The sequence below is a fragment of the Barbus barbus genome (assembly GCF_936440315.1).
Source record: "Barbus barbus genome assembly, chromosome: 26".
Lineage (NCBI taxonomy): Eukaryota > Metazoa > Chordata > Actinopteri > Cypriniformes > Cyprinidae > Barbus > Barbus barbus.
The window spans coordinates 26,897,298-26,910,717 of record NC_136754.1 but is presented as its reverse complement, the minus strand read 5'-3'; the positions used below and the strand labels follow the sequence as shown (position 1 = coordinate 26,910,717).

Sequence of the window (13,420 nt, the reverse complement as noted above, 5' to 3'; positions counted from 1 at the left end):
ATTTAGGGAAAATCAGACCTTTTGTTAAACCCAGTTTTACGTTTGTGATCTTCTTCAGGAGCTGAAGCTGGCATCCCATGAGGAGGCGCTGTCCTTTGCCAGTCTGGTAGATGGATACTTTAGGCTCACAGTAGATGCGCATCATTTCCTCTGCAGGGATGTGGCTCCCGTCTCACTGGAAAGGAACCTACGAGAGGGCTGCCATGGTCCAATTAAGTTAGTATATGTACTCATCATGCTTAAATGAATAGTTGCTCCAGAAATTAAAATGTACTCATATCATTCCAATGTATGTATGTATGTGTGTGTGTATATATATATATATATATATATTAGTATAGTATGACTAACTGTCTTTCTTCTGTGAAACACAAAAAAGAAGTGAAATATAAAATAAATATTCATGCTGGGCACAGCTACATAAACTGCAAAGACTAGTCTTACAAGTTTAGACAATAACTTAATTGAAGTCAGCTACATAAAAATGTAGCTGTAATGTTAAAATGTAATGTAATTTGATACCAAAAAGAGAGGCTGATTAGCCCCATAATAACGTCTAGGCATACTAGCTCATAAGACACAGTCTTGACACTGTGGCAATGTTTATGCAACTGGTCGCTGCTCTTTTCTATTCAACAATGGCCAGCAGTGAGCAGTGGTTATCAAGCACCGACTTCTGTATCTGAAAAATACCTTAATGAGTCACAGACCAAAATTTTATTTAATCTTTCCCACCTCCGTAGCTTTGAAATGTCTTTTGTGCTTCTGCATATTCAATTTTGAATGTGCTAAGGTTGCATTATATAATGCCATTATATTGTTTGTTGTCCCACAGAACAGTATATTAGCTTATATTATTCACTGTAACAGCAAATATTGGATTTAAATCAGACAACATGGAATTATCGACTCAAAATGGAATTATCTTTGTTTTTCCATATTGATTACTTTTGCCATCATCTAGTGCTAACATATCCCTAAAAATTGCAAATGTGAATGAGATTAGTAAGCTATGGAAGAAAGTCAAACAGATTTGGAACGATGTGAGGGTAAATGACAACCTAATTTTGAGTGGCTATTTATATTATTTATACACTACTGATCAAAAGTGCAGGGACAGTAAGATTTCAAAATTTTCTTTATAGAAATTAATACTTTTAAGTGACAGTAAAGACATTTATAATGTTAACAATGATTTTTGATTTGATTCGATTGATCAAATAAATGCAGTTTTTTGAACTTTCTATTCATCAAATAATCCTGAAAATAATGTGTATCATGGTTTCCACAAAAATATTAAGCAACACAACTGTTTTCAACACTGATACTAATCAGAAATGTTTCTTGAGCAGCAAATCAGCATATTAGAATGATTTCTGAAGGATCATTGACATTGAAGACTGGAGTAATGATGCAGAAAAGTCAGCTTTTTCATCACAGGAATAAATTAGATTTTTCAATATTTTAAAATAGAAAACAATTATTTTAAATTGTAATAATAATAATATTTCACAATATTACTGTTTTTACTGTATAAATGCAGCCTTGGTGAGCATAAAAGGCTTCTTTCAAAAACTCCAAACTTTTCAATGGTAGTGTAATAATTCAAATTCATATAACTTTCTGTAGCCCTATTTAATTTGTTGAGCATGTTTTTCAGCATCTAAAACTGTCTAATATACAATCAGCAAATGACAGAGAAGAATGTTTTTGGACAGCTGATGTAACGGTATCTCTTTTGTACCCCTCAGTAATGAATATGCCAACCATAAACTCAAGCAGGAAGGTAATGAGGAGGGCATGTACCTGCTGCGCTGGAGCACTCTTGACTTCGATCATGTTCTCTTGACTGTCATATGCAATGAGGTACTCGCTTCATTATCAGTATGTCAAGCAAATGCAGAATAAACAAACAGACATTGTATGTAAATATGTTTGCGTAAAATTATGATATTGAAGTTTTTCTGTTTCACACAGAGTAAGTTACAAACAAATCAACACAAATCAACTGACCTTTTTATTCTAGAGGGATTGTCATGGCAGCATCACCAAAACCTTCAAGAACTTCCAGATTGAGGCGAGCGCACAGGGCTTCCTCCTGACTGGGACAGATATTGTGAAGCCCACTCTGAGAGAGCTGACAAAACACCTTTGTGGCCAGTGTCTCACAACAGAACACATCACCTTAAGACTTGAGCGTGGCTGTCCACCTCAACCGAAAGGTACTGGAGCTTCACACCAACAGTGATATTTCAAATATAGTTAGCTAGCGCTTTCTAATCTGTCTTCTTAATGAAATTATTAAATTTTAGTTTGAAACTGCACTAGATTTTTAGATTAATTCTAAAACTCATGCATTGGCATGATTATGTACAATATGTTGGGAACAACAGGATACAAATGAATCCTGTAGGAAACACTAGTATAATCAAATTAATTGGCATGCAAAGTTATGATAGTTAAGATGTTTTATTTGTCATTTTCGTTGTATCCCTAGTGACAATTAAATATACAAAATTTGAAATACATTTTTTCATGGTAAGTATATTACAAATAAATTTTTTCATATTTAGTATTGACAATACTATTTAGTCACAAATCAGGCCTCTGTGGCTCTCTCCGATCACCACCAGAAGGCACCCTCACCCGAGTATTAACTCTCCACGTACCTAGGACTGATTACACCAGGTGTTTCTCATCTACCCCATCTACTTAAGCCACACTCTCAATCCACTTCATTGCGAAGTCTTGTTTAGCCCCATCTGACATTTCTGAGCGTTTACTTTGATTGTTTATTCTGTTTATGATCCTGGACTGCCTTGAACCTTGAGATTCTCTGCCGCCTGCCCCTTGATTGTTTGATCTGTTCCTGACCTGTTCCCAGCCTGCTGCCTGCCCTGACCCTAGCCTGGTAAACTCTTATGATTCTGGTTCTCTGTGACATTCTTGACGCTGTTGATCGACCACTGCCCGCTGTTGATATTGATCTTAATAAACACTGCAAATGAATCCGACCGCTTCTGACTCCTCATTACAGAAGACTTTGCCTCGCCAAGACCCAGCAGTGTTAAATCAACTCTCTTCTGAGGTATCAGCCCAAGCTTTGATGCTAGCCGCGCATCATCAACCGCTTCAGAAGCTCACCACAATTACCGAGGAGTTAGTAAGAACGCTGCAAAATCTCCACGTGGCGAGTCTGCTATCAAACCCCAGTTACCCCATCGAACACTCGGCTAGTGAAAAGGAGGTAGGAGAGGAGCTGATCACTCTACGCCAGGGCAACAGCATCGCAGCGGATTATACCCTCACATTCCGTACTCTTGCTGCTCAGACCGGCTGGGAGAATGACCCCCTTAAACTGCTCTACTGAAAAGGACTTAACGAGGAGCTTCAGTCTGAGCTGGCATGCTGCGATGAGGGGAAAACCTTAGAACAATTTATGGAACTGACCATCCGCATTGGCAATTTGATGCGTTCACAACTTGCTCGTCGTCCAGCTCTACTTCTGCCCATCACACAGAAACTCCCATACCCAGAGCCCATGCAGGTCGGTGTAACCCGTCTCTCCGCGGAGGAAAGAGAGAGACGTATCCGCCAACATTTGTGCCTGTACTGCGGGGAATCGGGGCGTATGAGGGCTGCCTGTTCCGCTTGCCCCTCCCGGCGAGATCCCACTTCGGTGAGTGCTGACTACAATCATTGTACCCCTTTTGGAATTCCCATCACTATTAACGGTGACGAGGGAGGAATCGAGACCATAGCCATGATCGATTCTGGGGCAGCGGGGAATTTCATTGATATTTCATTTGCCAAATCTCATAACCTCCCTCTCATTTCATGTGAATCCCGGGTGGCGGTGGCAGCGCTAAACGGACGACTGTTGGGCTCTGTGAGGATCAAATACCTGACTCCCGAATTACGACTTCAAACCGGGATCCTACACACCGAATCCATTAGACTGTTCGCCATTGAATCTCCTCAGAATCCATTCTGGGCTTACTGTGGCTGGAGAAACACAATCCCCGTATTTCACGGTCACCACATCAAATTCTCCAATGGTCAGAGTTCTGTCAACATCACTGTTTGACCTCCAGCTACAAACCCACCAATCTACCCACGGAGATGAGATCCGAGCTCAAAGATCTTCGTGAACTATCCATTGAATACCAGGACTTGTCTGAGGCCTTCAGTAAAGCCAAGCCTCCGACCTAGTGACTGTGCCATAGACCTCATCCCAGGATCGACGCCCTCCAGAGGCAGAATCTTCCCTCTCTTACAACCCGAGTCAGAGACAATGAAGCAATACATAGAAGAGGAGTTGCGCAAGGGTTTCATTGTACCATCTAAGTCTCCAGCGTCAGCAGGGTTTTCGTCAAGAAGAAGGACGGAGGCCTCCGACCCTGCATTGATTATCGAGCACTTAACGACATCACTGTCAAGTTTCGCTATCCTTTGCCCTTGGTACCCGCCGCCCTGGAACAGCTCCGCACCGCCAAGTACTTCACTAAACTTGATCTGCGCAGTGCATACAACCTGATTCGAATTAGAGAGGGAGATGAGTGGAAGGCAGCCTTCTTGACCACATTCGGGCACTATGAATATCGGGTTATGCCCTTCGGGCTTGCCAAAAGTCCTTCTGCGTTCCAGGCATTTATCAATGACGTCCTCCGGGACATGCTGAACCGATTTGTCATTGTTTATATTGACGATATACTGATATACTCCGACTCCCTTGAAACCCATGTTAAACACGTCAGGGCAGTACTCGAGCGGCTCATCAAGCACCAACTGTATGCCAAGATACAGAAGTGTGAGTTCCACCAGACACAGATCTCGTTCTTGGGCAATGTCATCAGCCCTGAGGGGGTTACCATGGACGACAGTAAGGTTCAGTCGGTGGTCAATTGGCCTAAACCCATGACGGTAAAGGAACTTCAGCGTTTCCTTGGATTTGCAAACTTCTATCGACGCTTCATCAGGAACTTCAGTGTGGTCACGGCCCCCCTCACATCTCTACTTCAAGGAGGTAAACCACATCTAAATTGGACACATGCCAGTGAACAATCCTTCCAACAGTTAAAAGAGTGATTTACTTCAGCCCCCATCTTACATCATCCCAATCCGGACCTGGAATTCACAGTAGAGGTGGATGCTTCAAACACTGGAATCGGGGCAGTTCTTTCTCAGCGTCATGGCAATCCACCCAAACTTTTCCCATGTGCTTTCTACTCCCGCAAACTGAACTCTGCGGAGAGGAATTACGATGTGGGTGATCGAGAATTATTTGTTAACAGATCATCGCAACCTCGAATACATCAGGTCCGCCAAACGACTCAACCCCAGACAAGCCAGATGGTCCTTGTTCTTTTCACGCTTTGACTTCAAAGTAACTTATCGACCCGAATCCAAGAATGGCAAGGCGGACGCCCTATCAAGACAGTTCGACCATCTCCCCACTTCAAACACGGCCGAACCTATTCTGCCTTCCACACTTGTTCTAGCACCTGTACAATGGGATATCATGACTGAGATTTCCGAGGCCCTCATCAATGATCCAGCTCCAGCCGAATGCCCGCCTGATCGAACTTGCGAACTTGCAGTGGGTCCACGAACTCCCCAACGCAGGTTATCCAGGTATCAATGTCACCATTCAACTCGTCTCTAATCGATTCTGGTGGGCAACCCTCCAATCAGATTTAACACAGTTCGTGCAGAATTGTGACACTTGCAATATTTCCAAGTCATCCCATCATCGACCGGCAGGTCTCCTCCAGCCTCTTCCCATTCCCCAACGACCTTGGTCCCATATGGCCATCGACTTCGTAACAAATCTACCCAACTCCAGTCACTTTACTACCATACTCACCGTGATCGACCGCTTCTCCAAAGCCTGCCGTCTAATTCCCTTCACGAAATTACCCACAGCATTCGTAACGGCTGAAGCTCTAATACAACAGGTATTCAGGTTTTATGGCCTCCCAGAGGACATAGTCTCCGAGCGGGGACTACAGTTTACATCACGGGTCTGGAAGGCCTTCTGTTAACAACTAAACATCAACGTCAGTCTCAATTCAGGATACCACCCCGAATCCAATGGCCAGGTCGAGAGACTGAACCAAGAACTCACCCGCTTCCTTCGGTCCTACTGTCACAACAACCAGAATGATTGGAGCCGGTATCTGATCTGGGCAGTATGCACAGAACTCACTCAGGAAGGCAGCAACCGGACTTATCCCATTTCAATGCGTTCTAGGATTCTGAACTCCAATGTTCCCCGGGTCAGGGAATGACTGGCTAAGAAGGAGTGAGGAGACATGGAACGCAGCCCACGTGCACCTACAACGGGCAGTTCAGAGAGTAAAGGAACAAGCTGATCGTCGCCGCAGAGCAGGACCAAGTTTTAACCCTGGTCAGTGGGTATGGCTCTCAACCAGAGACCTTCAGCTCCGCCATCCCTGCAAGAAACTCAACCCTAGGTACGTGGGGCCATTCAAAATCCTTGGACAAATCACCCCAGTTTCATATCGTTTAGCACTACTTGCAAATTACCGTATCTCACCCACTTTTCATGTTTCTCTGCTCAAGCCCGCCGGTGGTTCGAGAGGAGAGCGGGACCAGGAGGAGGCCGCCACAGAGAGTACCCCTCCCATTGTCGTGGACGGCGAGGAGGCCTATCAGGTGCGAGATATCCTAGATTCATGATGCCGAGGCAGGGTCCTCCAGTACCTCATAGACCGGGAAGGGTATGGTCCCGAGGAACGTTCCTGGGTAAACTCCCAGGACATCTTGGATCCCAACCTCACCACCGAGTTTCATCAGAACCACCCTAATAAACCAACACCATGACCCGTGGAAGACCTCGGCGTCCAGATCGTTCTCGCTTTGGGAGCCGCTCGCAGGGAGGGGGCTCTGTCACAAATCAAGCCTATCTGGCTCTCTCCGATCACCACCAGATGGCACCCTCACCCGAGTATTAACTCTCCACATACCTAGGACTGATTACGCCAGGTGTTTCTCATCTACCCCATCTATTTAAGCCACACTCTCACTCCACTTCATTGTAAAGTCTTTTTTAGCCCTGTCTGACATTTCTGAGCATTTACTTTGATTGTTTATTCTGTGTTTGATCCTGGACTGCCTTGACCCTTGAGATTCTCTGCCGCCTGCCCCTTGATTGTTTGATCTGTTCCTGACTTGTTCCCAGCCTACTGCCTGCCCTGACCCTAGCTTAGTAAACTCTTATGATTCTGGTTCTCTGTGACATTCTTGACGCTGTTGATCGACCACTGCCCGCTGTTGATATTGATCTTAATAAACACTGCAAATGGATCCGACCGCTTCTGACTCCTCATTACAATACTACAAATACATTTACATATTTATGTGCTTAATAATAATACCCGGCAATTGTACGTTTAGTATACTAAACTGATTTACTGAAAGTCTGCTAAATTGGAACAACTAATTCTGTGCTTAATGCACTTTAATTGTGTGGAAGTACTGCTGAAGTCCAACTAAAGATACACTGAAGTATATTTAAGTGTGTAGTAAAAAAGTGGAACTATTGCAAGTATACTTTAGGTACAATTTAAATATCTTGCATTTAAAGACAGATATTATTCAAAGATCATGCAATCCTCATCAGTAGTGACATTAAAACACATTTTAAGCTTAATATTAAAAAAATGTGCATTGTGCACATGTAGTACTCTAAAGTTTAATTATAATTTTTTTTTCAGTACATCTTGAGTAAATATGTTAATACATTTGAACTATACTTGGTATGAAATAAGTGTATTTTAAATATATTACTTGCTAGGGATGTTAGATTATTATGTACTAAAATCATCCTTATGTCTTAAAAGGTGGCAGAAAAATTAATAATCTTCTATTTACTGCTTCACAGAGCAATCCAACCTAGTCATGATGACCAGGAAAGATTCAGCATTGCCACAATCTTCCTTCAATAATGCAGTCATCCATAGGATCCTCAGAAATGACATTACTCAGGTTGGACATCTAAAAAAACTGTTTGCTTATATGCATGATGTAAATAAGTCAAACCTGTTTCATAGAAAACAAGCAAATTTCTCTATAGTGAGAAGTTATTTCTTGGTGCATCCTGCTGGAAGATCCAACCTAAACTGGAATCTGTGGTTTGGAATGAAGTCATTGGTTACTAGCTGGTGTTAGAATCAGAATCAGAATGAGCTTTATTGCCAGCTATGTTTACACATACGAGGAATTTGTTTTGCGAGACAGAAGCTTCCACAGTGCAACAGAATGACAGTGACAGAACAAAAACACAGATAACAAAAGAAGGATAAAAAAATAGAACAAGTAAATAGGGAATAACAATATACAAATTGACAATTATATGTACAGGTATGTTACAATAGACAGTTTTGTATGTACACGTACATTATGTGCAAATCGAAATGTAGACTAAGTATGTGTGTTAGATGTATAAGTGTATAAATAGTGTGTGTTCCACAACTATTTGGTTGTTAGCTGATCAAACAACCATTATGCTAAGTAGTATTTTATGTCTTTTATCCCAGAAAATAACTATCAGCAACCGAACATTGACCAGGTTTAACCAGCTGCTGTTTTCAAATATTTTTTAAATAGTATTTTTTATGGAAACATGATTCTACCACAGAATAAACATCAATAAAGATGTAATTATGAGTTTTTATCTCACAAATCTGAGTTTATATATCACAATGCGGACTTATGAGAAAAAACTGAGAAAACTGCAAGAAAATGTCAGAATTGTGGGATAAAAACTTAGAATATAATAAAATCGCAGTCCTGAGGAAAAAAGTAAGAATTCCAAATAAAAGTTTTCCTTGGTAAAAAAAATTTATTCCTTGGTAAACTGTGATGTGAGCACAGAATTCAGAGGAAAAAAGTTGAAATTGTGAAATATAAACTCCAAATTATGAAGTCACAATTTTGTTTTTATATCTTGAATTTCTGACTTTTTTCATAATTGCGATTATATTCTAAATTATATCTCACAATTCTAACTTTCAAGAAAAAAAATCGAAGAAAACAGCGAGAAGGAAAGTCAGAATCGTGGGATATAAACTCGTAGGATATATAAGAAAAAAATTCAGAATTACAAGATAAAAAGTCAAAAGGACCTTTATAAATGTTTTAGAAATCAGGGCTTGACAATAAGGACTGCCTGAAGGCCCGGGGCCAGTGTGAAACTTTGAAAGACATTCTTCTTGCACAGACTTTAACGGACAAATACACCTGGCCATTTATAATATTCAAGTGTTTTTAAAGCATTCAAGCGCAAGAAGATGCAAGTAACAACTCCATACAGTGTGTTCTGTGCACATAGCACACACACAGACCTGCGTCTTGGGCAACGTGCGAACCCCTTATTTTCTTTCTGTCTTTTTCCGCTTGAATGGACATACATACATACAAATGTTTGTCAAATACCCATCTTGGCGAGTATCCTTGAAACGAGTTGGTTACATTGTAAGTGAACTTAAACAGCTGAGAAAAAAAAATGGATGTGTGTCATCATCCATGCATTTTCTCTTAAAGTGACCGCACCTATTTTACCCGCAGCTGCCAGTGTCCTTAATGTTAATCCAAAAAAAGAGAGAGAGAAAATCACTCTTTTTTTATAGCTTAAACAATGACTAATCTATATTTCACTGATAAACAAATTTTTGCTCGAACACCTACAAACCTAAAAGTCTAAAGCATTGTTTAGTTTGTATTTTTATGTGCTATAACTTGCTTATAACTCTTATCACTTGTCTTTAATAGTGTTTGAACTTTATATTTGTTAGACTAGTAATTTTTGCTGTGGTATCAAAATTGGAAATGAGAATTGTAAAACTAAAACGTTAAAATGTCGGTGTCATATACTGTAAGCTTATTTATTAGAATAGTGGATAACAGGAATCAAAAACAACAATAACGACAACTATTTTATTTTTTGTGGCAGGGCCAGTGACAATTTGAACCAAAATCCTTAGTGTTGAACTCTAGGCATTTTAATGAGATTAATGTTTAAAATGAAAAATTAATGTAAAATGTATTCTATGGAAACAAAATATTTTGTTTTATTAAGTGGTTGAAAGGATGTTTTGCTAAAAAATACGAATTAAGAAAATGTCTTGAAGCTGGTTAGCCAGTTTAAGTTGGATATTTCAGCAGGGTCATATATAAATAATAATAATAATAAAATGATCTGGAGCGTAGAAATGGAAAGCAATGTATTGAAACTGTTATTGATAAAACAGGAGAAACACCTGGGCCAAGGCACCTGCACAAATATCTATTCTGGGAAGCTGAAGTTGAGAAATGAGGATGATGACGGTTTGTCAAGCCATGAGGTGGTGGATGTAGTTCTGAAGGTGCTGGCAGCAGGACACATTTCTGTAAGTGGCACCACATCTATTGATATATACAGTAGGTAGATAACTCTTCTGGGAATTGCTTTCACAAATCCTGCTCTACTGGTCTTAGGCCTTCCTGGACACAGTCAGTGTAATGCAGCAGATTTCACATAAAAACATGGTTCTGATGTATGGCGTATGCATGCACAGCATGGACAGTAAGTGTGCCCCACTCCACCAGACAAAAATGCTGCAATACTTATTTGTATTTGTAAAGTTAAAGGAATAGTTGACCTGTGACTGCAGATGATCTCATGTCTCGTTGTTCTGTCAGTCATTATGGTGGAGGAGTTTGTTCAACACGGCCCTCTGGATATGTTCATGAGAAATCATCGCTCGGAACTCACGCCCTCCTGGAAGTTCCAAGTTGCGGAGCAACTTTCCAGTGTCCTCAGTTATTTGGTACAATGTTTAAGTTTGAACTTGACCTTGTTTACATTTTGTGAGATATTTACAACTTATGGGTCAGTGATATTATGACTTGAAATAAAATGTGTATTTAAGGTGTAATCATCTTAAATATTCATTGAACATAGATATTTAAGAACACATTTGAATTCTGGATCAGTGTTATTTTAGTATTATTTAACCATAATAATATTTTAGTATTTATTAATTTTTTGAATAAGCTTTTATTTTTATATTTTCAGTTTTTTGATCAAATTTTAGTTCGTTTTAGTCATTTTTGTGTGATTTTTTTTTCCCCCAGTAGTATTATATATTACATATATTTTTGTTTAGCTTTAATTTTTTCATTTATGTTTTTCAGTTTTAGTTGACCATGTAAGGTGTACAAATTGTTAGCATCTTATTATTTTTAATTATAATTATTTTTTAATAACAAAGAAACAATAATGCAAAATTATGCCAAACTGAATTTCACACTGGACAGTTACACAACCTAGATATTTTTCTTAAAGGTCAGCAAAAATTATCAAAATTAATTTATGCATTTAAATTCAGAAATCAGTTCATCATAGAACAAGTGTTTTTAAATCATTGCCTGTATGAATTGCATTTTAATGTATTTTTCAATTACTGAATAACACATTCAGACAAAAGAGATATATCACAACAATAACATGCGGCAATTATCAAGTATCCATTTTCCAGGGGATAAATTGATATCATGCTTTACTCATAAAGTAAATATATGATTCAGAACTCTTTAATGAGATGTTTGAGATTTACTGTCTTATTCGCTCTCTTTCAGGAGGATAAGAAGCTTGTCCATGGCTATGTCTGCGCTAAAAATGTTCTGTTGAATCTGGTTGGTCTGGAAGGACAAGGTGGTCCTTTCATTAAACTGAGTGATCCTGGACTGTCCATCGCTGTGCTCAGCCAAACGGGTAACACACGCTCATTCACACTCATCCAGAGAGCCTCAGTACAGCCTCACACCAAGTGTGCAGTGACTATGTAATGACATATATTTAACATTTAATCGAATATATTAACAGATTAATAGTAAAATAATTTACCCCCATAATGCATTGAAAATCTGTGTACTATTTTTGCATTTTGGGGATTTTATAAACCATTCATAACTTATTATTATTTTTTTTTTGTAGAATCAATCAACAACTTCTCATTAATGAGTGAATGTGAAAAAAATACAGTTTTGAATGTTATTACAGCTTTTTTATTAATTAAATAAATTGTGAAATTCTTTGAAATTTCAAATTACATGATTAATACTATAAACTATAGTGAAATTAAAACTAATTCAATATTCATGATAAATCATTGTCACAATCATAAGAACATCTGATAATTCTGATCTGATAGTAACCAGTATTAACCCCATTAGAATTAAAGTAATGTTAATACATTCTTTGAAATTAACTCATGATCGCTCAAAAATATTTTTTTTCTAAGAAAACAGCATTAAAACAGCAAATAGTACTCAATGTTTTCAAACACAGTCAATTTATTTTATTTGCATAAATTTTAACTTTCAGATGAAAAAAGTCATATATTTTGCATGCTGCAATGGTTTGTCAATAAGCGTATATATTCATATTTTTCACCAAAGTTTAGCCAAAAGTGTGTGAGATATGGGGAAGAGGCTAAATATATTTTACAAAAGCCTTTTAACACTAATATAAACTTCATAGATCATTTTATAAAAGTATTTTTGGCACCTAGAGGTACTCCATACATACTAGGGTCCAAAATGAGCCGAACGTATAACATTTTATCTAAATGGTTATATCTCTTAAAAAATAATAGTAAAAAAATTTGTATTGTCAGTCTTTGTGTATTAGGTCTTAAACCTAAAATGAAAAAAAATATATATATTAATTTGTTATTTTTATGTATCTCTTCCAGGTAAAAACAGACCCGAATGCATTATAAGGGTTAAATAATAATCAGTACAATGTATTTTGACTTTACTAAATGACAGTTTCTGAAAGTCCCTTTTGCACTATTAACGCTCCTGATTGTGTCTGTGCTCAGAGTGCATTGGCAGGATCCCCTGGATCGCCCCGGAGTGTGTGAAAAGCCCCAAATCGCTGAGCATTGCAGCAGACAAGTGGGGGTTTGGGACCACGCTATGGGAGATTTGCTACAATGGCGAGGTGCCTCTGCGTGAAAAGAAACTCTCAGAGGTGCCTGACTCTTCTTAGATGACTCTACATTTATACTTGTCCAAAGCAGCAGTTGTTTTATTGGAATTATTGTCCTTTGTTTCTGACTATAACCCTTTTAATCTAACATCTGTTTGTGCATAAACAGAAAGAGCGATTTTACGAGGTGTGCGGTACTCTGGTCACTCCCAGCATCAGTGAACTGGCTGATCTGATCACGCAGTGCATGAACTATGACCCCAAGAAGAGGCCGTTCTTCAGAGCCATAGTGAGAGAGCTGGGCCGCATCAAAGAGCAGCACGAAAAGGGTATCTGTCACATAATGTCACACGATCATCACTAACACATAGTCTTTACCTCTTCTTTATGCAATAGATTAAAAAAAAAAAAAAAAAAAAA

The 13,420-nt window shown here is 38.9% G+C and overlaps 1 protein-coding gene across 2 annotated transcripts in view; it reads left to right on the top strand.

The window, feature by feature from the left end:
• Positions 1–13,420, top strand: part of LOC306846144 (tyrosine-protein kinase JAK1-like) — an 830,156-nt gene that overhangs the window by 805,104 nt on the left and 11,632 nt on the right. For both annotated transcript variants that reach the window (XM_079379277.1, XM_079379276.1), the window contains 10 exons: positions 59–216; positions 1,752–1,866; positions 2,027–2,222; positions 7,907–8,010; positions 10,275–10,412; positions 10,501–10,588; positions 10,705–10,832; positions 11,644–11,779; positions 12,891–13,042; positions 13,170–13,329. In XM_079379277.1, the coding sequence (XP_079235403.1) occupies positions 59–216; positions 1,752–1,866; positions 2,027–2,222; positions 7,907–8,010; positions 10,275–10,412; positions 10,501–10,588; positions 10,705–10,832; positions 11,644–11,779; positions 12,891–13,042; positions 13,170–13,329 (1,375 nt within the window). The remainder of the gene's footprint in view (positions 1–58; positions 217–1,751; positions 1,867–2,026; positions 2,223–7,906; positions 8,011–10,274; positions 10,413–10,500; positions 10,589–10,704; positions 10,833–11,643; positions 11,780–12,890; positions 13,043–13,169; positions 13,330–13,420) is intronic.